The 24,565-nt window shown below is 39.9% G+C and overlaps 1 protein-coding gene across 1 annotated transcript in view; it reads right to left on the bottom strand.

Moving 5' to 3' along the window:
* Nucleotides 1-24,565, bottom strand: part of shisa9a (shisa family member 9a) — a 154,669-nt gene that overhangs the window by 118,243 nt on the left and 11,861 nt on the right. The window contains exon 2 of the mRNA XM_061908912.1: nt 22,801-22,907. Within this exon, the coding sequence (XP_061764896.1) occupies nt 22,801-22,907 (107 nt within the window). The remainder of the gene's footprint in view (nt 1-22,800; nt 22,908-24,565) is intronic.

Here is a 24,565-nt window from a genome sequence, read left to right as displayed (position 1 = left end):
ACAAAGTTGTGACCCACGCCCCATCCTTGTTTTTGAATGGAAGCTGCTTTTATACCCAATCATGGCACCCACCTGTTCCCAATTAGCCTGTTCATCAGGGGGATGTTCCAAATAAGTGTTTGATGAGCATTCCTCAATTTTCTCAGTCTTTTTTGCCACTTGTGCCAGTGTTTTTGAAACAGGTTGCAGGCATCACATTTCAAATTAGCTAATATTTGCAAAAAATAGCAACGTTTTCCAGTTCGAACATTAGTCTTTGCAGTCTATTCAATTGAATACAGGTTGAAAAGGATTAGCAAATCATTGTATTCTGTTTTTATTTAAGATTTACACAGCGTGCAAACTTCACCGGTTTTGGGTTTTGTATAATTGTATTTAATCAACTCTCAGCATCTGCTTTCAATTAGGGCTGGCAAAAATAAGGAGTTGCCTCATGTGGTTAAAGGCCTACTGAAATGACATTTTCTTATTTAAACGGGGATTGGAGGTCCATTCTATTTGTCATACTTGATCATTTTGCAATAATGCCATAATTTTGCTGAAAGGATTTAGTAGAGAACATCCACGATAAAGTTTGCAACTGTCAGTGTTAAGAGAAAAGCCCTGCCTCTACCGGAAGTCGCAGACGATGACGTCGCAAGTGTGGGGGCTCCTCACATATTCACATTGATTTTAATGGGAGCCTCCAACAAAAAGTACTATTCGGACCGAGGAAAAAACAATTTCCCCATTAATTTGAGCGAGGATGAAAGATTTGTGTTTGAGGATATTGATAGCGACAGACTAGAAAAAAAAAAAACGCGATTGCATTGGGACGGATTCCGATGTTTTTAAACACATTTACTAGGATAATTCTGGGAAATCCCTTATCTTTCTATTGTGTTGCTAGTGTTTTAGTGAGTTAAATAGTACCTGATAGTCGGAGGGGTGTGTCCACGGGTGTGTTGATGCCAATGTCGCAGGGAAGTTGACGACAGCTTTATGGACGACACAAGCTTAGCTTTTCTTCGGTAAGAAGCGACTTTTTAACCACAATTTTCTCACCAAAACCTGCTGGTTGACACTTGGTAGGGATCCATGTTGGCATGACCGCGCTCTGATCCATAATAAATTTTCACCACTGGGAATTTTAAACAAGGAATCACCGTGTGTTTGTGTGGCTAAAGGCTAAAGCTTCCCAACTCCATCTTTCTACTTTGACTTCTCCAATATTAATTAAACAAATTGCAAAAGATTCAGCAACACAGATCTCCAAAATACTGTGTAATTATGCCGTTAAAGCAGACGACTTTTAGCTGTGTGTGTGCGTAGCGCTCATACTTCCTAAAAACGCGTGACGTCTTGCGTACACGTCATCATTACACGAGGTTTTCAAGACGAAACTCCCGGGAAAAATTTTAATTATAATTTAGTAAACCAAAAAAGCCGTATTGGCATGTTTTGCAATGTTAATATTTCATCATTGATATATAAACCATCAGACTGCGTGGTGGGTAGTAGTGGGTTTCAGTAGGCCTTTAACACTAAAACTACTAGGATTTTTCTGCCTACCAAGAAGTACCAGAGAGGGGTCATTTGACCCGGCGGCTTTTCCCGAATACACTAATCACTCATTTTGTTATGGTAATGAGGCTGTTAGGGGCCGTGTGTGGGGTGAGGGGTTAGGGGGTCACACCTTACAGTGGTAACAGCCAAGACAAACAGGGACAGACATCTTCTTCCCAAGGGCTGTCAGCCTCCAAAATCACCACAGGTAAATAACAACTTGCATGAAGATATCAACAGCAAAGACAGATAGCACAGTTTGGCGGACAGTGTGTTACAGTTTTTCTCCATTGGTTTGGCTCATTTCTTGAAACTGAGATGTCATTCTCAAAACATGGACAAATCCCAAAACTAATTTGCAGTTCCTCACAACAGAATGGCATTTATCATTGCTTTCAAATGCTTTTGTACATGTCTCAATCATTTAGTACATCTTTGCAAATGGCTATGTACAAGTATCCTACAGTTAACACAATCAGCTTACATTTAGTACAATTTTCAAATGAATGTACCTTGCTGATCTATCCCAATTGGTTGATTCTCAGTGTAATGGTTGTCCTGAAAACATGTCAGCACATTTTCTTCATATAAGTCATCATATGCAGAATAGTCTGCTCAATTTTCAAGATAGTGTTAGGGAATTGGGATAAAATATTTTGGAACGTTTTGGAAGATGTCGTATCAAAATTATGATAATCAGGTTAGTATATAATATGTCTCGTCAACAGTCTCTAGTAATGAATGCTAACGTAAGCCATCAAAACAACGCAATAGCAAGTGTCCAATTATGCGCCTGAAGTATGGAGCCTGGCGCACGTTGTTTCCAATTGTAACATTCATGGAGACTGACAGAGACTGCGAAAATGCCTGAAACGTGAACGCGCATTCATTAGGGCATGCGCAAGCTGCGCAAAGACTGGAATAGCCAGCGTTTTGTGTGTAAACAAGCGAGTTGCCGTGCAGTTTGCAGCAGGAGTATGCCCAGTGCGAAATTTCTCACCTCAAATTCGTACTGGGCATGCTCCTGCTGCCAACTGCACGGCAAATTGCTTGTCTGCCGTGCACGCGAACGCGATGATTGGTTCAATGAACGTGTGAATGTCCCATGTGATCATGACGAATCATATGACTGCAACCAGATAATGATTGAATTAACCTGTGAATCTCCCATGCCATGTGACCATAACGAATCATGTGAATGCAACCTGGCAATTGTTAGATGGATAAATACCAGTGCATGTGGACTACTGCTTCATTTCCCTCAAGAATTTTGTGGTGAAAGAAGCTCCTCTCCAAGGAACGAAGATGCAGAGATACAGCACTCAACAGGCATTGGAAATGATCCTGGATGGAGCTGACCCTTGCGAATCGGATGGAGAAAACATCAATCTCCAGGTGGATTCAGACTCCGAGCTGTCTCAGTTGTCTTCAGGTAATATTTCATTTCATATTATTTACCATTTCACATTTCATTTCAGTGAGGGAGTCAATCACCTCAGAACTAGTATTTTTTACTAGAAATAAGAACCTAAAAACTACACTATTTTGACATGTTTTAAGACATTTGCCAATGGGGCAAGCTTTTTTACTAGCTAAGATTTTTTACTAGCTTGATTTACTCATTTCAAACAAATGCTGTTTGCCTAGCAAATTTTGCCTAGCAAATTTGGCTAGCAAATATTGCTAACCTAGTAAAAAAAATGCTTGCCCCATCGGCAAATTTCTTAAAACAAGTAAAAATAGTCTAATTTGAGGTTTTTATTTCTAGTTGAAAAATACTAGTTCCAAGGTGATTTTTACTACATTACTTGAAACTAGAAAAATAAACCATTTTTGCAGTGATTAGCTTCTATACTTGCATTTGTGATATCATTTGAATTCCCCATTGCTCATAATTACATTTTTTTCACGCTACAGATGAGGAGAGTGCTCCCCAACCAACAAAGAGAGCTTGGCTGGCGACTGATGTGACAGAGACTGCAAAACATGGCACAGTATGGCATGAAGAACAGGTGGGAACGGTTCCACATTTCACCCCACCATCGCCATACAGCGCAGATGGAGAGCCAACAGCTAAGGCCAGGAGGTCAATCATAAGTCGCCTTCAGAGCTTCCTTTGTTTCATCACTCTGGACATGCTTGGCATCATTCGAGACTGTACAATTCAACATGCGATGCAAACTGAGCATTTGGATTGGTTCATGGGCATACCTGAACTAATGGCATTTATTTCCATCACCATCATGAGGGGAATCTTCAAGGTGCCATCACTGCCTGACTGCTGGTCCAAAAACCTGGGAAGCCCACACATCATCGAAACCATGTCCCGAGACCGTTTCCAAAACATCATGCATCACCTGCGCTTTGATGACAGAGACACCCGCAGCGAGCGAGTACAGACTAATAGGTTTGCTGCTATTTCAAACATATGGGGATTGTTTGTCACCAACTGCATCACATCCTACATACCTGGTCAACACATCACCATTGACGAACAATTTTTCCCGTGCAAGACTCGCTGCTGTTTCTTACAGTACATTGCAACTAAACCAGACAAGTTTGGTATCAAGTTTTGGGTGGCGTGTGACTTGAAAACCAAATACGTCTGTAACATCCTCCCATATCTTGGCAAGGACCCCACTCGGCCTCGTGGGGAGAGAGTGTCTGAGAGTGTAGTCATGAGGCTGATGGAACCATTCTTGGACAAGGGCAGAAATGTTACCACAGACAATTTCTTTACATCACTGTCACTTGCAAAACGACTACTTAGCCGGAATTCAACCATCCTCGGCACAGTCAACAGGATTCGCCAAGAAATCCCACCGTCAACTCGACAGATGCACCGCGATGAATTTACCACCGAGGTATTTTCATCCACTGGTGCCACACTGACTGTGTATGCGCCCAAGCGGAAGAAGACTGTGTATGTTTTCAGCAGCATGCACAGCACGATTCAGACACAGGAAACCACCAAAAAGAAGCCAAACACCATCACACTCTACAACACAACAAAGTGCGGCATCGATATCATGGACCAGATGGTGCGGGAATACACTGTCCGCGCAGGAACAAGGCGCTGGCCAGTAGCAGTGTTCTACAACATGATAGACATTCCAGCACTCAATGCCCACGTGCTCTATCAATTATGCACCGGGAGAAATGAAAGACGGGTGGATTTCCTGTTTGAACTGGCAAGAGAGTTGGCTCACTCCCACGTGGGTATGAAAAAGGCCCAAAAGGAGCAATTGCTTCGGCAACAACCCTCCACACCACAACTCGGACAAAGAGCCAAGTGTCAGGCTAAAATCAAATGCAAGGACAATCGTGCAACAGTGCGCTGTGATGACTGCTACAAATACACATGTGGGAAATGCCGAAAGGAGCAATGGCAGTGCCAGAATTGTTAGTGACTGCTCGAATGTATTTCACTCATTTGCATTCTTTGTAAATATGCTTTTTTTCTTTGTAATTTTTTTTTCTTCGATTTTTGGCACACAAAAATAAGTTACTTCTGCAACAACCTTCCACACGAAAACTGGGAAAACAGTTCCTTTTGCATTCATTGTAAATATGTTTTGTTTTGTATTTTTTTAACAATAAATGTTTAGAGTTTTGATCCCAAATTCTCATTGATCCTGATGATTCACTGCATAAAAATCCACCATATGTTTATAAATCCTCCATATGGGCACACACGCACACACGCACACACACACACACACACACAAACACACATGCAAAAACACGCATAACCTACCTCAATACTAAAAGCTTGCCTTGGGGTCCCCTTCCCCACACAGGCTCAAGCGACTCTGTGACTCAAGTGACAGCTGTGAGCTGCTAACAGCCACATTTCCACAACAAAAGGAGTGTCCGCAGGGGGTCCAAAGGGTCAAATGACCCTCTTGTGGGTCTTTTAGGTAAAAAGGTCAATTGACCCCTCCGTGGTAGTTCTAGTGAAGTAAAATGCTCGCATTAATCACATATAAACCCAGATTAATCACACAATTTGTTTTGCGTACACATGCTCCTTTAACTTAACTGAGGATGGTTACCTGCAAGATGGCAGGGGTTGTAATGCAGTCAGCGATCAGGTCAATGCATGCGTCAGTGCAAAGATGGGTGTCCGTTGAAATGTCTTACCATTTTGAGTGGGGTTAATTTGTGTTACCATTTTTATTCAATAATGATGGTGGATTAATCTACATTAATGTGTTGATTTAAATCCTTTTTTTTTTTTTTTTTTTTTTTTCTTTGTCATGAAAAAGGGACGTTTTTGTCATGAAAAAGGGAGGTTTTTGTGGTTGGTGCACTAATTGTAAGTGTATATTGTGTTTTTTATGTTGATTGAATTAAAAAATATATATATATGTATATATATGAAGAGTTCATATGCAAAAGCAGATAAATCCATTTTGACCGATTCTGTATATTAACGATTTTCTGCCTGCTGGTGTTGCCGGTACATATACAAGCGTACAATGGTTTATTTAATATCAACATAAGCAAGTCATGAAAGCCTAAACTTTTAAGAAATGCTGATGTAATGAATGGCTTTCAAATAAGAGTGTTTGATGTGGTTTTACGTCAAAAGCAGATATATCCAAATTATGATATGTTGCAAAAACAGATATCTCCAAAATCGTTTTCTTTGCGGTCGTTATTTCGCATAATATTCAAGATAAAGATAGAGAGAAAAACAGAACGTGAAATTTATCGAAAGCCACATTTCAAGGTAACAACTGTTCACATTTATTTACTTCATTATTTAACAGTTTCGATCCCTTGGTGCGTATAAATCTAGCTGTCCCTGCGAACATTGTTTTTTCGTACTTGCTAACCGGACATGCTTTTCTGGAACTGTGACCTCACATATTTACCTCGTGCTTTTCAGCACAAAATGAAAAAATGAAAAAACAGTGTTGCAATGAAGACAATGTTTTATTAATAAAAACAAGCACAAATGCTCAACCTGGTTTGCCTCTCAAAAACACTCCTGTGCAGGTAACAGCTCACTCATCATCGCTATCGACATTAGCTCCATGCTCGACAACATCGTTTAACGCAGAGGTGTAAAACTCACGGACACGCGTGCTAGCGCCAACATCAAATAACTTCAACAGGTCAGTTTTTTCCGCTGGCTTAACAGTGTTCACAGGAGAAGCTTCCAAATGATTCATGCGTGGATAACAACACTGAGTGAGTCCGAGCGCGCTGCCATTTTGTTTGTCACGTGATCCCGTACTGCAGCGCTGGTTGGGCAAACGGATATATCGGCTTTTGTGATAAATGATCCATGGCGCTTATCGGCCTTTGCAATAAATCGCTGAACTAAATGACGTTAAAAGCGGCATTTGTCTGCATTTGCAAACAAATTGATTTTGGTATACCACAATAGAAGTGGTGGACTATATATTACCGAGGCTGGGCTAAACTTTATCAAAATGGCGTTTATCGGTTTTTGCGTATGAACTCTTCATATATATTTATTTTTTTATTTATTTTAAAAAAAATAAAAATTCATACAAAATTCTTCTGCGGCCCGGTACCAATCGGGCCGCGGCCCGGTGGTTGGGGACCACTGATTTTGAGTTTAGATTCATGGCCCTTTGATGAGTGTCAAATCTTAAGGAATTGTTACTTTTAAAGAGTGGATCAAAAGATAGGTTTGTTTATAATAGCTAGCTTTTTTATTGTTTTTTTTAATCAAGAAAAAAAATCATAATTCAGAATAACTACTTTTTACGCCACTGTTAGTCTATTAGTGGGAATTATTCAGAAATATTCACTTTAATCCTAATTTTGTAGGGTTTTTTTTTTCATAAAGTGGTGCCATATCCCAGTGGCATCACTATTTTTAATTTGTGCCGCACCTTAAAAAAATTTATTATTTGAAGAAAACAGAAAAAACACAGTTAAGTACAAAAACAATTGAATGTGTGTGGTGGGCGTGGCCTGTGCGCCTGCGGGGAAGCGGGGTGTGGCAGGGTTGGCGACAGGTGATTGGATGACACAGCTGAAAGTGGTTGTCTAATCACCTGTCGCTCTGTAAAAGGCCGCAGTCGCGAGGCGGCGGCAGTTGGAGTGGAAACACACGCATGAGCGAGAAGAGAGACAAACCACTCTGAGGGAAAGACATTTGCTGAAAAGCACAAAAAGACACAATCATTGGAACAATAAATATATTGTTCCAATAAATAAATATATCTCAGCTGCAATTGGGCTGAAGGCGGGGTGCACCGGACAAGTCACCACCTCATTGCAGGGCCAACACAGATAGACAGACAACATTCACACTCACATTCACACACTAGGGCCAATTTAGTGTTGCCAATCAACCTTGTCTTTGAACATGTTGGATTCAATTTTGCAGTGATGCAATGACATTTATTAACAATGCAATCTGGATCAGATCTGGATCAAATGTTGCTGGACATTAAATTTTCTAATCCATCCATCCATCCATCCATCAATTTTATACCGCTTAATCCCTTTTGGGGTCGCGGGTGGCGCTGGCACCTATCTCAGCTACAATCGGGCGGAAGGCGGGGTACACCCTGGACAAGTCGCCACCTCATCGCAGGGCCAACACAGATAGACAGACAACATTCACACTCACATTCACACACTAGGGACCGTTTAGTGTTGCCAATCAACCTTGTCTTTGAACATGTTAGATTAAATTTTGCAGTGATGCAATGACATTTATTAACAATGCAATCTGGATCAGATCTGGATCAAATGTTGCTTGATATTACATTTTCTAATCCTTGATGGCCAAAAATCTAACTTTATTCGGATCCAGTAAGATCTAACATGTAAGTGTGTGAATTGAGTGTGAAAGGTTGTTGGTATTTATATGCACAGTGATTGTCTGATGCCTACCACTCGCTAATGCAGTCCACAACTGGGAGAGGCTCCAGTTCACCTGTGACCCGAAACAAGCTCAACAGTAGAAAGTAGGGTTGTCCTGATTCCAATATTTTGGTACGTACCGATACTAAATGAGAGAGACCACAAAAAATGGCATTATTGGCTTTATTTTACCCATGAACAATTTGTCCTTAAATAAGATAGTGAACATACTAGACAACTTTTATTTTATTTGTAAGTAACCAAACAAATGCCCCTAAATTGGTGCTGACGTATGCAGTAACTGTCATGTCTTGTGATCATGTTCTGTTTGGTTATGTTCTGGTTTTTTTTTTTTTTGAGTCCATCAGTTCCTGTTTTTGCGCACCCTAGTTTTAGTTTCCATGACAACTCCTTAGTTTCACCTGCCTCATTTGTTTGAACTCACGCGCCTGTTACTAATCATGTCACTATTTAAGCCTGTCATTATCTGTTGGTCGTTCTGGTGTCATCACTCTGTTTCATGATTAGTTCACGCTGCTTGTTTCATGCAATTTCTTCGTCCATGCTGCCCTACTCACGTCACTGCAAGTAAGTTTTTGTTTATTAATGCCGCAGTTAGTGTCTTTTGTTTTTTGCCCACGTTTACGTCAAAGTGCTAGTTTTGTTTCCAGCGTTAAGTTTTGTGCCACCGCTGCGAGCGTCTTTTGTGTGTACACTTTTTATAGTAAAAATTAAAAACCATGTATTTACCTTCACGCCATGTCCAGTCCAGTTCATTTCGGGAAAATAAACCACACCATAGCCCACGTTACGACAGTAACATATTGTGTCATTTATCATTCTATTATTTTGTCAAAATTATGAAGGACAAGTGGAAGAATATGTATTATTAATCTACTTGTTTATGTACTGTTAATATCTGTATATTTTCTGTTTTAACATGTCCCATCTACACTTTTGTTAAACTGTTATAATCACTTATTCTTATGTTGTTTGGATACTTTAAAATACTTTTGGAAGATACCACAAATTTGGGTATCGATCCGATACCCAGGATGTATTTCCTGAGTTTATAAACATAATATGATTTTTTTTTTAAAAGGAAAAAAGAATTTGTGATTATAAAAAATATTGATGTAATCATAGTATCGACTAGATATGCTCTTGTATGTCAGGTTTGCCACTGACAGTTTGTTTGTGTTTTAGTTTTTCCTCTGTGTGGGTTTAGTATTTCCTGTTTTTTTCCCCTGTGCGCTGTTTTCCCTCAGCTGCGGCTGATTGGCACCTGGACACACTTGATGTCAATCAGCCCGCTCCTGTTTGAACCTGTTTTGTCCTCAAGTCGAGTGCTGAATTATTGTCACGTATCCCATGTCGCTTCTGTATTGTATTGTCGCTCCTGTCATGTCGTGTCGTGTCGTTGCAGCGTAGCGGTAGGCTATAATTCGTTAGATGTTTATAGCTTACTGTTTTTTGTTCCCTGCTTCCTATTTTGTCTTTGTACAACATGTAACGACTTCTGTTCCCTGTTCTGTTTATGCTAGCCTCCATGCTAAGCCTTTTGTTTTTGCTAGCTTCCATGCTAAAGGTGAGGATTAGTGATTTAGAAGAAGCTAAAAAAACTGCTGACTGCACCTCTTGCTGACCAGCTTTTCAGTGTTCTAACTTCACCTTTATCGTTAGTTTTCAAGCCAAAATGTGTCCTTTCTCTCTTTTCCATCTACACACTGTGTCTGCTTATAAGTACTCCGTGATTGTGCGTTGCCGAACATGTTCCTCTGCTCGTAAAACCAGCAATGTCACGACGTGACGACGGTGCGCCGTCATGCCCATTAAAATAAAAAGAGAACTGGTACTCATAGAGGCGGTATAGTACCGATTATGATTCATTAGTATTGCGGTGCTTTATTAATACCAGTATACCGTAAACCAGGGGTAAGGAACCTGTGGCTCTAGAGCCAGATGTGGCTCTTTTGATGACTGCATCTGGCTCTCAGATAAATCTTTGTTGACATTGCTCACCACGATAAGTAATGACTAACTCCGCTGGTAATCACAGTGTTAAAAATAACGTTCAAAATATAAAACATTCTTATGCATTTTAATCCATCCATCCGGTTTCTACCGCACCTGTTCAATAAGTTGCATTAACGGTAAGAAGTATTTTATGTATTGTTGTTTAACTTCAAAATAACAATGTTATTAAAAAGAATAAGAGACTTATCCTCTAAAAATGTTGGTCTTGCTTAAAAATGCACACATTTAGTTGTATTCAGTGTTAAAAAAAAATATACATATATGTATGTGTGGGAAAAATCACAAGACTACTTCATCTCTACAGAACTGTTTCATGAGGGGTTCCCTCAATCGTCAGGAGATTTTAATGGAAGCATTCACATACAATGGTTTATATAGGGCACAGAGTGGGTGGGTACAAGCAGGCATAGGGGCGTGGTGATTGGCTCATGTGTTACCTAGGAGGTGTTTCCGTCTGTGGCGGCATGCTGAAATGATTTCACTGCGCTTGTAGAGGGATGACAGGTCTGGATGATATATGATAAACAGTTTCTCTTTTAAGCATAAGGTGCATCTTTTATTACCACTGTTGTAAGGTGTGCTGGATGCAAGAATTTGCCATCTTATTATATATATATGGCTCTCACGGAAATACTTTTAAAAATATTTGGCTTGTATGGCTCTCTCAGCCAAAAAGGTTCCCAACCCCTGCCGTAAACCATAGTAGAAAGCAAATCGCTGCCAATTGTGCAGAATCAGATCCAATTAAACTTGGTTTAATCATACTACCTTCACTATGATATATAGAGTGCAGTATGTAATCGCCGGAGTTTGTTTGTCAGTTAGTTAGTAAGGGTGCACATCAGAATTTTAATTTGTATATATTTAGATTCTAAATTAATTAATCATTTACACAAATCTGTTTTTTTTTTGTGTTTGTTTTTTCAGAAGGTGTTATAAACGTGTTTTTAGGCTATATCCGCATTTACTCGCTGTGCCTATATGTCAGCAGCCAGGAGAAACTTTTGTAACCTGTTCTGAAAAAGTTTAATTATCTTTTCTATACCAAATAATACATCGCGAGACACTGTTTGAATCAAGAATTGTCAAAGATTCTTGATTAAGATTCCTATTACAGAGTAACCCAAAAAGTAACGGATGGATTTCATTTCAGCAAATGTCCAAAATTGGAAGATTTGGGTGGTAATCCGGATCATTATGTTACCTTTCGTTTACATTACGAGCCTAAACACCTCTGTGTGTGTATGCTAGCATTCTGGCCCAACCTCCACCCACAGACACTAAGACTTGCATGAGGGTTGACTCTGTCTATTTCAGCAATAAAACTCGTATGCAAAAATAATTTTGGATGGGTTTTGACTGAGCTTTCAGGAATCATCCGAAATAGGGCAAAAAACAAGTGATTGCATTTTGGGGGTGATCCGAAAGACGATCTGGATTGAGGATTAATTTTTTTTAGTTGCTTCTGGAATACACTTGGAACAATTGCATCCCAATTGAATTCGGTTTGAGCGAACATGATTTGGATGCAATTCTAATACAATTCGTCTGAGCGCTATCTGTCCCTAGTAGCATTTAGTGTCACAGCACTTTGAGTACCTTGAAGGTAGAAAAGTGCTATACAAGTATAACCCATTTACCATTTACCATTATAAACACTAGGATAGTGACCATCCTAAAATATATGTTGTTGTATGAAAATATGTAATTGCACATAAACAAAACATGAAAGAGTTATTAACTAATTGTCCTTGTTGAACATATTTTTTGTTGATATTAATATGGAATTTAAACTTCGCCAGCTTTTCTTACAAGGGAGTCAACAGTACAGTGGAGACGCGTCACAGATAGTTTGGTTTTCCCACAGCCTGGCTTGTCGATGTTTGCTCAGCCTGCGCTGTGAGTTGGCTCCCTAACCGAGGCTCTCGCTTCGGCGCTGCAATCAGATGTGGAACAGTGAAGGCTCCAGTGACAGCAGGGACAGAAGGGTCACACCACCTTTTATACGCACTGCTTTCTTTTGACAGGCTCGCACTGTGCATTACACAAAAGTAGCACAGGCGCACAAACACACCCACACTCACACACCAATATATTCAAGGCACAGCTGGAATATTTTGCAGACTAGGCCTTTTTTTTTTTCCTCTGTGCATGTGCAATTGCACAAGCAATTACCTATTAAAATGTTATCCTTCCCATCTGGAAATGTTTAGGAAAAGATTATAACTGATGGGGGAAGATAATTAAGCCCGCAAATGGGGGATTGTATTGTGAATACGGAGCACGCTGTGTACACGGGACTACTTAACGTCATACTCCAGCTAACAGTGCTTCTGAAGCTCTAATGGGAGAACCTGAATGATAGGATTCCGTTTTAAAAAAAAGTATGAGCAATCACTGCAATAATTCATGCCGTAACTACTATTTTGCAATGAACCTCTCAATTAAATTTCACAAGGAGTTTACATCACGTCTCAAACACACGGATCCTGAACCTGAGAGAAAGAACCAAAACTTTGGTTCCATCTCGCTGTTCTTTTTAAAGAAGAAAAGAATAAACACCAGAAGTGGCATTAAGTTGGCAAACTTGGATTCAAAGCAGTACGACTCCATGAGTTTTGATTAGATTGTGTTTTTTATTAGATTTTCCAGCCTACTACTGTTTGTGCTTGTTCCTTGGTTCCTTGCGGCCATAAATTCCAGGGGGACCTTATCATGGTGTACAAACATTTCATCCATCCATTATGTGCCTTGCGGCGCAATCATTTTGTGCCCGGCAGCACATCCCTTGCCATTAATGATCAATATCCGGTGCTCAGTCAGTCTCCACAGTGCCCCTGTTAAATACTTGTGTGGTTTTTAAAGGCCTACTGAAACCCACTACTACCGACCACGCAGTTTATATATCAATGATGAAATAGTAACATTGCAACACATGCCAATGCGGCCGGTTTAGTTTACTAAATTGCAATTGTAAATTTACCACGGAGTTTCTTGTTGAAAACGTCGTGGAATGATGACGCGTGCGCGTGATGTCACGGCCTGTCAGGAAATATTAGCGCTGGTGAGCTTCTTTCTCGGCTGGCTGGGAGCAGCGGGAGTTTATTCTATATTAAAAATCATGCCTGTCACCTTGATAGTAGAGGGATCAGGACGTATTCTGACATGTCGGTACACTTTGTTAAAAAGTTAAAGTACCAATGATAGTCACACACACACTAGGTGTGGCGAAATTATTCTCTGCATTTGACCCATCACCCTTGATCACCCCCTGCGAGGTGAGGGGAGCAGTGAGCAGCAGCGGTGCTGTGCCCGGGAATCATTTTTGGTGACTTAACCCCCAATTCCAACCCTTAATGCTGAGTGCCAAGCAGGGAGGTAATGGGTCCCATTTTTATAGTCTTTGGTATGACTCAGCCGGGATTTGAACTCACGACCTACCGATCTCAGGGCGGACACTCTACCCACTAAGCCACTGAGGAGCTTTGACAGCCAAATTAGATCTGGAGATGGCAAGAACGACACGAAAAGACGCCTGGTTTCACCCCACTTTCCTTCGCGAGTATTACTTTGGAATATGTGAACATCCGAGCAGTCGGCATCTTAGAGACAGCAGACATTGTACTGTAAGTGATGTTTTATTATGTTGGTTGGTTCTCATAAAGTTTGTGTGACTTGTAATCAGTGATGTTGTTAAAGAAAAAAGCGAAGGTTGTGATCCCTTTTTTTTTCAATTAATGAATCGTCGCATGCTTAAATTGATCAAAATGCGTAAATATTATGAATGTGCCTGTTACGCCATTACATATATACTTACATTGTGTGTAGAAAACCTTTGATGTTCTTTAGGCATAAATAGAGCAACTCCTGTAACCTCCGTTGTAATCAAACTTTTGCTGGCATTTATTTACTATTAAGAATGCATAAAAAAGGGAAAACCTTATGTGTGCTTGTCTTACATAAGGATTGTGAATGATAGGCAAAATTCCACAAAAAAGAAAATTTCTCCTTGAAGCTCGTAAGTTGATATTCCACTGTTTATTACTGTATGTTATGCATTTTAATGCATATTTGCCAACCTTGAGACCTCCGAATTCGGGAGATGGGGGGGGGTGTTAAGGTGGGTAACACACATATATTGATATATAACCCTTTCATGAATGAGTATATCCATTTGTCCACCGTGTTCAATAGGGAGGTCTGATCTACAAAAATTGCAATTTGCAGTCAGCACACTCCTTCCCCTTCGAGCTGTCCTAGATGAACTGAAATTATTTTTTCCAATCAATTTGGAACTTTCAAGCGTGCTTCTTCTTACTCGTCGTCACCATGTCTCTTCTGCTTCGTCCCTGTTATGATTTTGGACATTACTCCTTGCCGTAGTTTTGACACAGTGCACGATGGGAATCCAGATGTTGTGTGTCAGTGTATTAACATGCCGGCTGGAATAAACACACGCTGAGAAACAGCTCCGTGCCTGCCTACTTTATGGGTTATAGATAAACCTATAAATAACGGAGACATATATAATAGGCACCTTTTCATGTGAGAGAGGACAATAAAGGCAGAGCCTTTAAGGCACGCCCCCAATATTGTTGTCCGGGTGGAAATTGGGAGATTTTCGAGTGGAGTACTGAAATTCAGGAGTCTCCTGGGAAAATCGAGAGGGTTCACAAGTATGCTTTCATAGATAGATAGATAGATAGATAGTACTTTATTGATTCCTTCAGTAGAGTTCCTTCAGGAAAATTAAAAATGTGTTTCATGTGAGTGACGTCCAAGTTAATTGAAGTACAGCTCATGTATACTTTCCACCCTACACCTACTTACACTACTGTCGGATACACACTAAAGACTTCCTGTAATAATACCGAAGATATAAAAGATGACTATTTGAAAGTTACCCTGACTTAAATCGCTCAAGGTTTTTTTTTTTCCTCCCTTATTGCAATACACACAGTTAAGTCCTCAATGGCAACTAAAAAGACAGCTCTCAGAAATGGCTGCTGCCATCAGCGTCGGTGTTGCCTCTAAGATATTCCTTAACTCCACACATGATGCCGTTCTCTCTCCTTCCTTATTCGCACGAACCCTCTTTTCCTCTCAGCCTGCCTGTTTTTTGTTGGGCTTTTTTTTTTTTTGTCTCTTCAGCTCTTTGACGCTGAAAGCAAAGCACTGCAGGATTTTCAGCCTTTGAGGATTCAAACCGATGCTATTGGGTATTGAGACAATGTTGAAAGTCAGCCAGCCGGCCCATCATTGGGGAAAGTGGGGGAAAAATGCCAGAAAACTGTCATTACTTTCAATTGAGTGGGGACTTCCACTGGCAATGCGCAAGGGTCCCTAGCATTAAAAAGCAAATACCTCCAGTCATTGTGTTATTAATCACTATTGTGTTCCTCCCTCTTGTTGTGAGCATGTGAGAGCGACTACAAATCTTGCAGTTGAGAGTTCCTGTTGACAAATACTCAAATTAGTTGTTTTCATAAATGTCTTTCTTTGATTGACAGTCACACAAAACCCATGAGAATTGTCTCCCACTATAAGGAGGACCCGCACGCCAGATTCATCGACGCCAATAATGAGGTAATCACGCCATAAGCTGTAATCAATACTCAGTTTGCAAGAAGAATAGATTTTACAGTCCAAACCTGCTTATTGTAAAGAAATTCCCTTTAACTAGCACCCTTCAATTGTTCCGTTGCCATAGCTCCACTGAAACTCTGTGGGCCGTTTTCCACTATCTATAACAGTGGTTCTCAAATGGGGGTACACGTACCCCTGGGGGTACTTGAAAGTTGATTACTTCTATGTGTAGAAATCTTTATTTATAATTGAATCACTTGTTTATTTTTCAACAAGTATTTAGTTATTTTCATATCATTTTTCCAAATAGTTCAAGAAAGACCACTACAAATGAGCCATATTGTGCACTGTTATACAATTTAATAAATCGGAAACTGATGACATAGTGCTGTATTTTAATTCTTTATCTCCTTTTTTCAACCAAAAATGATTTGCTCTGATTAGGGGGTACTTGAATTTAAAAAAAATTTCACAGGGGGTACATCAATGAAAAAAGGTTGAGAACCACTGCTATAAACCAGTGGTTATCAAATGGGGATTGATTGATTGATTGATTGAATGAAGGTATGCCAAGGGGTACGTGAGATTTTTTTTTAAATATTCTAAAAATAGCAACAATTCAAAAATCCTTTATAAATATATTTATTGAATAATACTTCAACAAAATATGAATGTAAGTTCATAAACTGTGAAAAGAAATGCAACAATGCAATATTAAGTATAGACAGCTAGATTTTTTGTGGATATGTTCCATAAATATTGATGTTAAAGATTTCCTTTTTCTGAATAAATGTTTAGAATTAAGTTAATGAATCCAGATGGATCTCTAGTACAATCCTCAAAGAGGGCACTTTAAGTTGATGATTACTTCTATGTGTAGAAATATTTATTTATAATTGAAGAACCAGTATAAAGATAACTTCAAAATCCACCGAGGAAATGCTGCTTCAACCTCAACACCTGGGAGCAGGCTGCCCACCAGAGGGTTTTGTGGAAAAGGATGGTCCATGAAGGCACTGCACAATTAGAAAAGGACCTCCACCGTGCCGCGGAAACCAAGAGGCAACAAAGAAAGGAGAGAGCCACTACCAAAACAGCTCCACAGACCACTACCCCCACCACCACGACAATCACCCACACATGCCCCCACTGCAATAGTCTGTGGATCACGGATCGGCCTCTACAGCCACCTGAGGACCCACAGATGACCAGACACACCAACAGGAGGACTATCATACTCGCTTCGAGTGATCGCCGATGTATGGGGCGACAGTAACTCTGTTGGACTTCTGCTACCCATGTTACCCATGCTACCATAGTTCCATGCCAAGTGGCCCTTGGCAAAGGCCTATTACCTGACTGCCCCCGAGCCAGGGATACGGTAAGGACCTCAACGGGGATGTAGGCGGAATACGGTAGATGTAAGAACGACCACAACGATGGCAGAAGAAGGCACCCCCACATCCATGTGGGCCCGGTTATGGGGAAATAATAACCCAAGACCTCAACGGTGAAACAGGCAAAGGATGAAAGCTAACCCTATGGAGCGTCACAACAGCTGGATGGCGGTAGAAGGCTGCAGCAGAAAAGGGTCCCCAGTCGTCTTGGGACTCCATGCCCCTGGACCCTGACCCGGATCTGTTAAGGATCGTGTGATGACTGTCTGTGCACCAGTCTCCCCACATTAAACAAAGTCACGCACAGGCATCCTCCATAAAGGGATACCCCCCTACCAAGAGGACTGTCATAGTCGCTTTGAGTGACCGCCGATGATTTATAATTGAGTCACTTGTTTATTTTTCAACAAGTTTTTAGTTTTTTTTTTGTTTTGTTTTTCCAAATAGTTCAAGAAAGACTACTACAAATGAGCAACATTTTGCACTGTTATACAATTTAATAAATCAGAAACTGATGACATAGTGCTGTATTTTACTTCTTTGTCTCTTTTTTTTTTTTTTTTTTACCAAAAATGCTTTGCTCTGATTAGGGGGTACTTGAATTAAAAAAAAATTCAGAGGGGGTACATCACTGAAAAAAGGTTGAGAACCACTGATCTAAAACATCAATAACAGGTTCGCATCCCACAAATCCGTAGTTAAGAAAAAAGTGATTGCAAGCCGCCCTCTGATGAATCCCCCCCATCCCCCAATGCCAGCGGAAAAGATTCCTGAACCAATCAGCTGGCTATCACGGAGGCCGCTTTTTCCCCCTGATCTCAGAGGTTAATAACATACCGCATGACTACCCACAAGCTTGCGGATTAGATGGTTCAGGGAGAGAAGATTCCACATTGCAAAAATAATAATCGCCATTCCATAGCGGCGTCCACTCAGGTGATATAGTGGCGTCACACTATCTCCCCTCTCCCACTGCAAAAAAAAATTGACCGTAGTGATATTTTTCTCCTTATATGGTAGCACTTTTTGACACTCCCCTGGGTCCTAACCGATTTCGAAAAATTGCAACCTATGTTTTTAAACCTTTAAATTGGTGTGTCAAATGTGCTGGCCCTGTGAGGCCCGCAAACAGGTGTTTTCCGGCCCACGTGATGAGTTTGCTAAGTATAAAAAATAGCTGTTGTTTTGTTTGTTTATTTAACAAAAGAAACTGCGGTTATACATGTGTCCACTGGATGTTGCAATAGAAATTATGTTAGGTAAGCAAACAATTTATATAGGGGCCAAGGAAGAGGTACACAGTAAACTTGCTCAGTAGCCTAGTGGTTAGAGTGTCCACCCTGAGTTTGGCAGGTCGTGAGTTCAAACCCCGGACGAGTCATACCAAAGACTACAAAATTGAGACCCATTACCTCCCTGTTTGGCACCCAGAATCCAGAATTGGGGGTTGAATCACCAAAATGATTCCCGCGCGTGGCTATCGCTGCTGCTCACTGCTCCCCTGTGGGGATGGGTCAAATGCAGAGGATAATTTCACTGCACCTAGTGTGTGTAACAATCATTGGCACCTTAACTTTAACTTTGAAGGGTGACTGTGGCTCCTCCTCCTCGACCCACACGGAACTTAACTTTTGGTTTTATGTCTTCTGCTTCGAACACATGGCACCCTCGTTACCCCCAAAATGTCTCTGTTAAACACGAGAAAAGTGAAATTAACCCTTTTGAATTGTTTTTACCACTGTTTCTCACGGTTTGTTGAGTCAGCTCTGGATTGATACGTGGACATGACAAAGGAGGTATTTGATACCTAGAAGAGTTCACATGTAGTGTTTTTGTTCAATCCCAGAACGACTGTGATTTAAAATTTAATCCTGGCTTTGTAGATCCACTGAGATTAAATCTAATATCATTGTGTTTTTGAAGCTGCACCAAATTCCTCAGAATTTTCAACAAGCTTGAAGTGTTTTGTCCAGAGGATTATTTGTGATTGGTTCATTTTCATAATATGCTTGATCTATTTTTGGACAAAGTAAAACAAAAAAAAACAACAACCTGGAGTTGTCTTTTCCTCCATGAGGCCCCAAGCTAAAATGAGTTTGACACTTCTGCTTTAAATTAAGGATCTTCTGATCAGCGTTTTACTACGATGAGTCGGATTAACTGATACCTATTCCAATCACATGTATTAACTATACATTTGTCAATTTATTCATGGTGAATGCTATTGACATTTTAACAATATCAACCTGATAATCAATGAACTAGTTCCTTTTTCTCTTTCATTACATACAAGTGTTTGAATAAAACAAAGTCAACAATATACAATTACTAAACAAAAGTAAATACCTGTATTCTGCAACTTATTTGATTTAAACATGTGCCAAACAAACGTACACGATTGGCCATTGTTGATTAAAGACTTTAAAAGCCAATCACAAACGCAGATTCTTCCTGGCTGACAAGGGGGCTCGAAGCTACTTGTGTTTCTCCAAAACTAATAATAATCACCACCATTACAGCAATAAACTGCATTTCTTGGTGCCTTAAGTATCGCTATCAAGTATTATTATCACTGGAAAACAAGGCTGAACATATTATACACCCGAAGAAAACTGGGTGTAGGCATGCTAATAACTAAACTAATCGCTAAGCTAGCTCAGAACCACACAAAAAGTCATACCAAAGACTATAAAAATGGGCCCCATTGCCTCCCTGCTTGACACTCAGCATCAAGGCTTGGAATTGGGGGTTAAATCACCAAAATAATTCCCGAGCGCGGCCACCACTGCTGCTCACTGTTCCCCTCACCTTTCAGGGGTGAACATGGGGATGGGTCAAATGCAGAGCATAATTTCACCACACCTAGTTTTTACTTTCGTTAAGCTATTGTGTACTATTGACTTTGTTTTGATGAAAAAAAACGTGAATTGAGTATCGATTAGTTGTTCAATTAACAGAGTCTTTGGCTAAACACTTTATAGCCTCAATGCTTTTTTAAAGGAAAATAGTTGAAATAAAGATTTTTTCTGCTTGCCTAACCTTCAATCTTTTTCTCCCAAAAATGCAGACCAACAACATTGAAATAGCAATTTTAACATTTGTGCATTAATACATGTATAATTGTTTTAATCTCCGCTGTTCGCCGCCTCACATGGGCACACAGCACCCACAAAGCAGAGCTCTCATGTACACTCTTATGCAGCGGGCGTGCGGAAACTATGTCTGTGCATTTAAAGAGATCCAGATTGTATACATTTTCAATAGTTACACTCATCAAATGAGGACTCAAAGCAACATAATGTAAATCAAAGCTTTTTTCCAGACAAATTAGACGATTTAATCAATTAATCGTTGCATTCCTCGTGGGAGAGGTTTTTACTTTTGCTTTACTTTTTAATGCACCCAAGTTAAAAGCACAATTTCAATGCTGATGATGACGGTTATGGCATGCAGAAAAAATGTTGTTTACTTCAACATATTTTTTTTTATAAAATATGCATTAAGGCTATAAAGCAGGGTTCGACAACCCAAAATGTTGAAAGAGCCATATTGGAACAAAATACAAAAAAAAATCCGTCTGGAGCCACAAAAAATTAAAAGCCTTCTGTAAGTGTTGTAATGAAATTAACACATTATATGAGTGTCTATTTTATCTATATTAGTCTTCTGACAAAATGACTATTGCAAGCTGAGACAAATCTTTGTTGACAATAAATGTTGAAATGTAATATTCATTCTACCTATTTTTACAAGATTGGAAAACATTAGTAAAATACAGACTTCTCAGAAGGTAAGGTAACTCCTGGAAATTACTGGCTTAGAATGGCCAAGTGTGTGTCCAAGTTAAAGGAAATGGTGGATTTATAACAATATATGCAAGCCGGGTTACATTTGCGGTGGTCTGGAACAACGTGGCACACAAACAACTATCAAAAATGCAGGCAATATTACATACAGATAATGTGTCATGAGAAATACAGTTATGAATTAAATACACAGAGGACATAAGTAAAATACATTAAACAAGCTCAAATATACCTACAAGTGAGGCATAATGATGCAATATACACATACAGCTAGCCTAAATAGCATGTTAGCATTGATTATCTTGCAGTAATGCACTGACCATATATACCTGATTAGCACTCCAACAAGTAAATAACATCAACAAAGTTCCCCTTTGTGCATTCACGCACAGCATAAAACATTTGGTGGACAAAATGAGACAATGAAGGAGTGGCATAAAAATATGTCTTTCTCTGGCATCGTTGAAGAAATTTACACATGTAAACAAAATACGGTGAGTTCATGGGCCGCCAAAATTAGTAGGAAAAAACGGCGCTCGCCAAATACTCTCATCAGAGAATCATGTTTGATACAAACAATGGGATTTCTAACAATTAGGGAGGTTTGTCTCATGTCGTCCTTCTACAGAAACCATATTAAAACTAAATATATCCCGCCCAACCCATCTTTTTTATTTTCATACTTTTTTGAAAAAGCTCCCTGCTATAATGGGTTGTACTTGTATAGCGCTTTTCTACCTTCAAGGTACTCAAAGCGCTTTGACACTACTTCCACATTTACCCATTCACACACTGATGGAGGGAGCTGCCATGCAAGGCGCCAACCAGCACCCATCAGGAGCAAGGGTGAAATGTCTTGCTCAGGACACAACGGACGTGACGAGGTTGGTACTAGGTGGGAATTGAACCAGGGATGCTCGGGTTGCGCACGGCCACTCTCCCCACTGCGCCAGGCCGTCAGATAAAAGGGTGTTTTATCTGATTACTCGATCAATCAAACAAACTAATGAATAGGCTATTCAATTAATCAAACAATGGATAGCAAGAGACTTGATAGTATTGCAACCCACAAGATGCACCAAAAGCGATGATACTCATATGCTCTCAATTCTACTCTGTGCACCACCCTTGAAACTCTCGGGTGGAAAACTCACCCCTCCCACACACACACACACACACACACACACACACACAGGCGCGCTATCGTCACATTTCTCTTGCATTGAGCAGCTAAAATGTCACCACAAAAATACATTACAGTCAAGGTGGGATGTCCAGAGTTGTGCCGTGCAAAGATACACACTCCTACCTCTCTCTCTCACACACACACACACACACAAACACACACACTAGTGGTTAATGTGGCCATGAACCAAAACAAGACTGTTGGCTAGAAACAACTGCTGAAATGGATTATTAGAAATAAATGGATGGTAGAATTTACCATATTTGAAGACAATTGGGGTTTCCCAGCCTTACGTAACTCCAAATATCAGACAACACATAACGCCTTCTTTCCCCTGACACAAACCCACATTGCCATTGCAGTGCGCACGCAACCAGCAACAACTTACGGAGGTTTGCAGCTCTGGAAACGTAGTGTTTGGAATGCATGCCGAGGCCCTCCTCTGCCTGGTACTGCTCACTCGGACCCCCGCCCTGCAGCACGCTGGCCACGGCCCTGTTGTCACACATTGAGGGAAAGGGGGTTAAGATATGAAGCAGTTTTATTTTGATTGATTGATTGAGACTTTTATTAGTAGATTGCACAGTTCAGTACATATTCCGTACAATTGACCACTAAATCGTAACACCCGAATAAGTTTTTCAACTTGTTTAACTTGTCCACGTAAATCAATTAATGGTAAATTCACTTAGAATTCACGTAGAATTCACTTAGAATTCGTTTTTTTTTTGTTCAATTCAGTATTCTCTTTGTATAAATCTGACATTTTATCAGTTGCATATAAAAATGGAGTAGTGCAGTACAACGGTGGCCTTGTGGTTAGAGTGTCAGCCCTGAGATCGGTAGGTTGTGAGTTCAAACCCTGGCCGAGTCATACCAAAGACTATAAAAATGGGACCCATTACCTCCCTGCTTGGCATTCAGCATCAAGGGTTTGGAACTGGGGGTTAAATCACCAAAATGCTTCCAGGGCGCAGCTCACTGCTCCCCTCACCTCCCAGGGGGTGATTTGATTGATTGATTGATTGATTGATTGATTGATTGATTGATTGATTGATACTTTTATTAGTAGATTACACAGTTCAGTACATATTGCGTACTATTGACCACTAAATGGTAACACTCGAATAAGTTTTTCAACTTGTTTAAGTCGGGGTCCATGTTAATCAATTAATCAAGGGGATGGGTAAAATGCAGAGGATAATTTCACCACACCTAGTGTGTGTGTGTGTGTGTGTGTGTGTGTGTGTGTGTGTGTGTGTGTGTGTGTGTGTGTGTGACTATCAGTGGTACTTAAACTTTAACTTAACTGAATAATCACAATACTGTAATACTAGAATTCTACATTACTAATCGCAATGCTGGGAGGGAGAGATGCAAATATAATCATCCAGCACGCACACATTAATCTCTTGAGGCTAAAACTATTTAGCCTCTTTATTTAACACAGGGGTGAACATGTTTCTTTGCCGGCTAAGTTTGCTAATTATAAAAAGAGCCATCATTTTTGGAATGAAAGAAACTGTTGTTCTAAATATCGCCACTAGCTGTTGCAATAGCAATTATTTGTATTTTTGTAGATGATATGTTAATATATGTTATGATATGTTATATATGATATAATATGTTATGATATATGTTAAAAAAAAATCAACCGCACGATGTTAGTGCACCAGTCGAGAAAAAATAGCAAACTACATGAATAACATACTGTAATTTGATTTTGAAATAATTTTTTTATCTTGATAGATTGAAAATTAACACCAACGAGTTGACTGATGAACATTATCACATAATTTATTTTAAAAGTGTAAATGTCAACCAATAAAGATAGAATGCTATTGACCACAACATGTAAGTGTAAAAAACAAAAACAACATTATGATTTGCACATTTTCAGAATGTCCTCATTCTATTTTTAAACAAAAAAAACAATATAAAGTTGTCTTTATTTTTAAGTTATCGTGCCCTGATTTTACCAGTCTGGCCCACTTGGGACTAGATTTTTCTCCATGTGGCCCTTGATCTAAAATTAGTTTAGCACATCTGAAAAGTATGTGCAAAGTGACAAAGTTACACACACGACCGCATTGTCTTGCTCACTTGGACCCCCGCCCTGCGACAACGGCTCTCATGTCGCACATTGGGAGAAG

The sequence above is a fragment of the Nerophis ophidion genome, linkage group LG08, assembly GCF_033978795.1.
Source record: "Nerophis ophidion isolate RoL-2023_Sa linkage group LG08, RoL_Noph_v1.0, whole genome shotgun sequence".
NCBI classification, from domain to species: domain Eukaryota; kingdom Metazoa; phylum Chordata; class Actinopteri; order Syngnathiformes; family Syngnathidae; genus Nerophis; species Nerophis ophidion.
The sequence above is the reverse complement of the archived record's forward strand: the minus strand, read 5'-3'. Positions and strand labels throughout refer to the sequence as shown.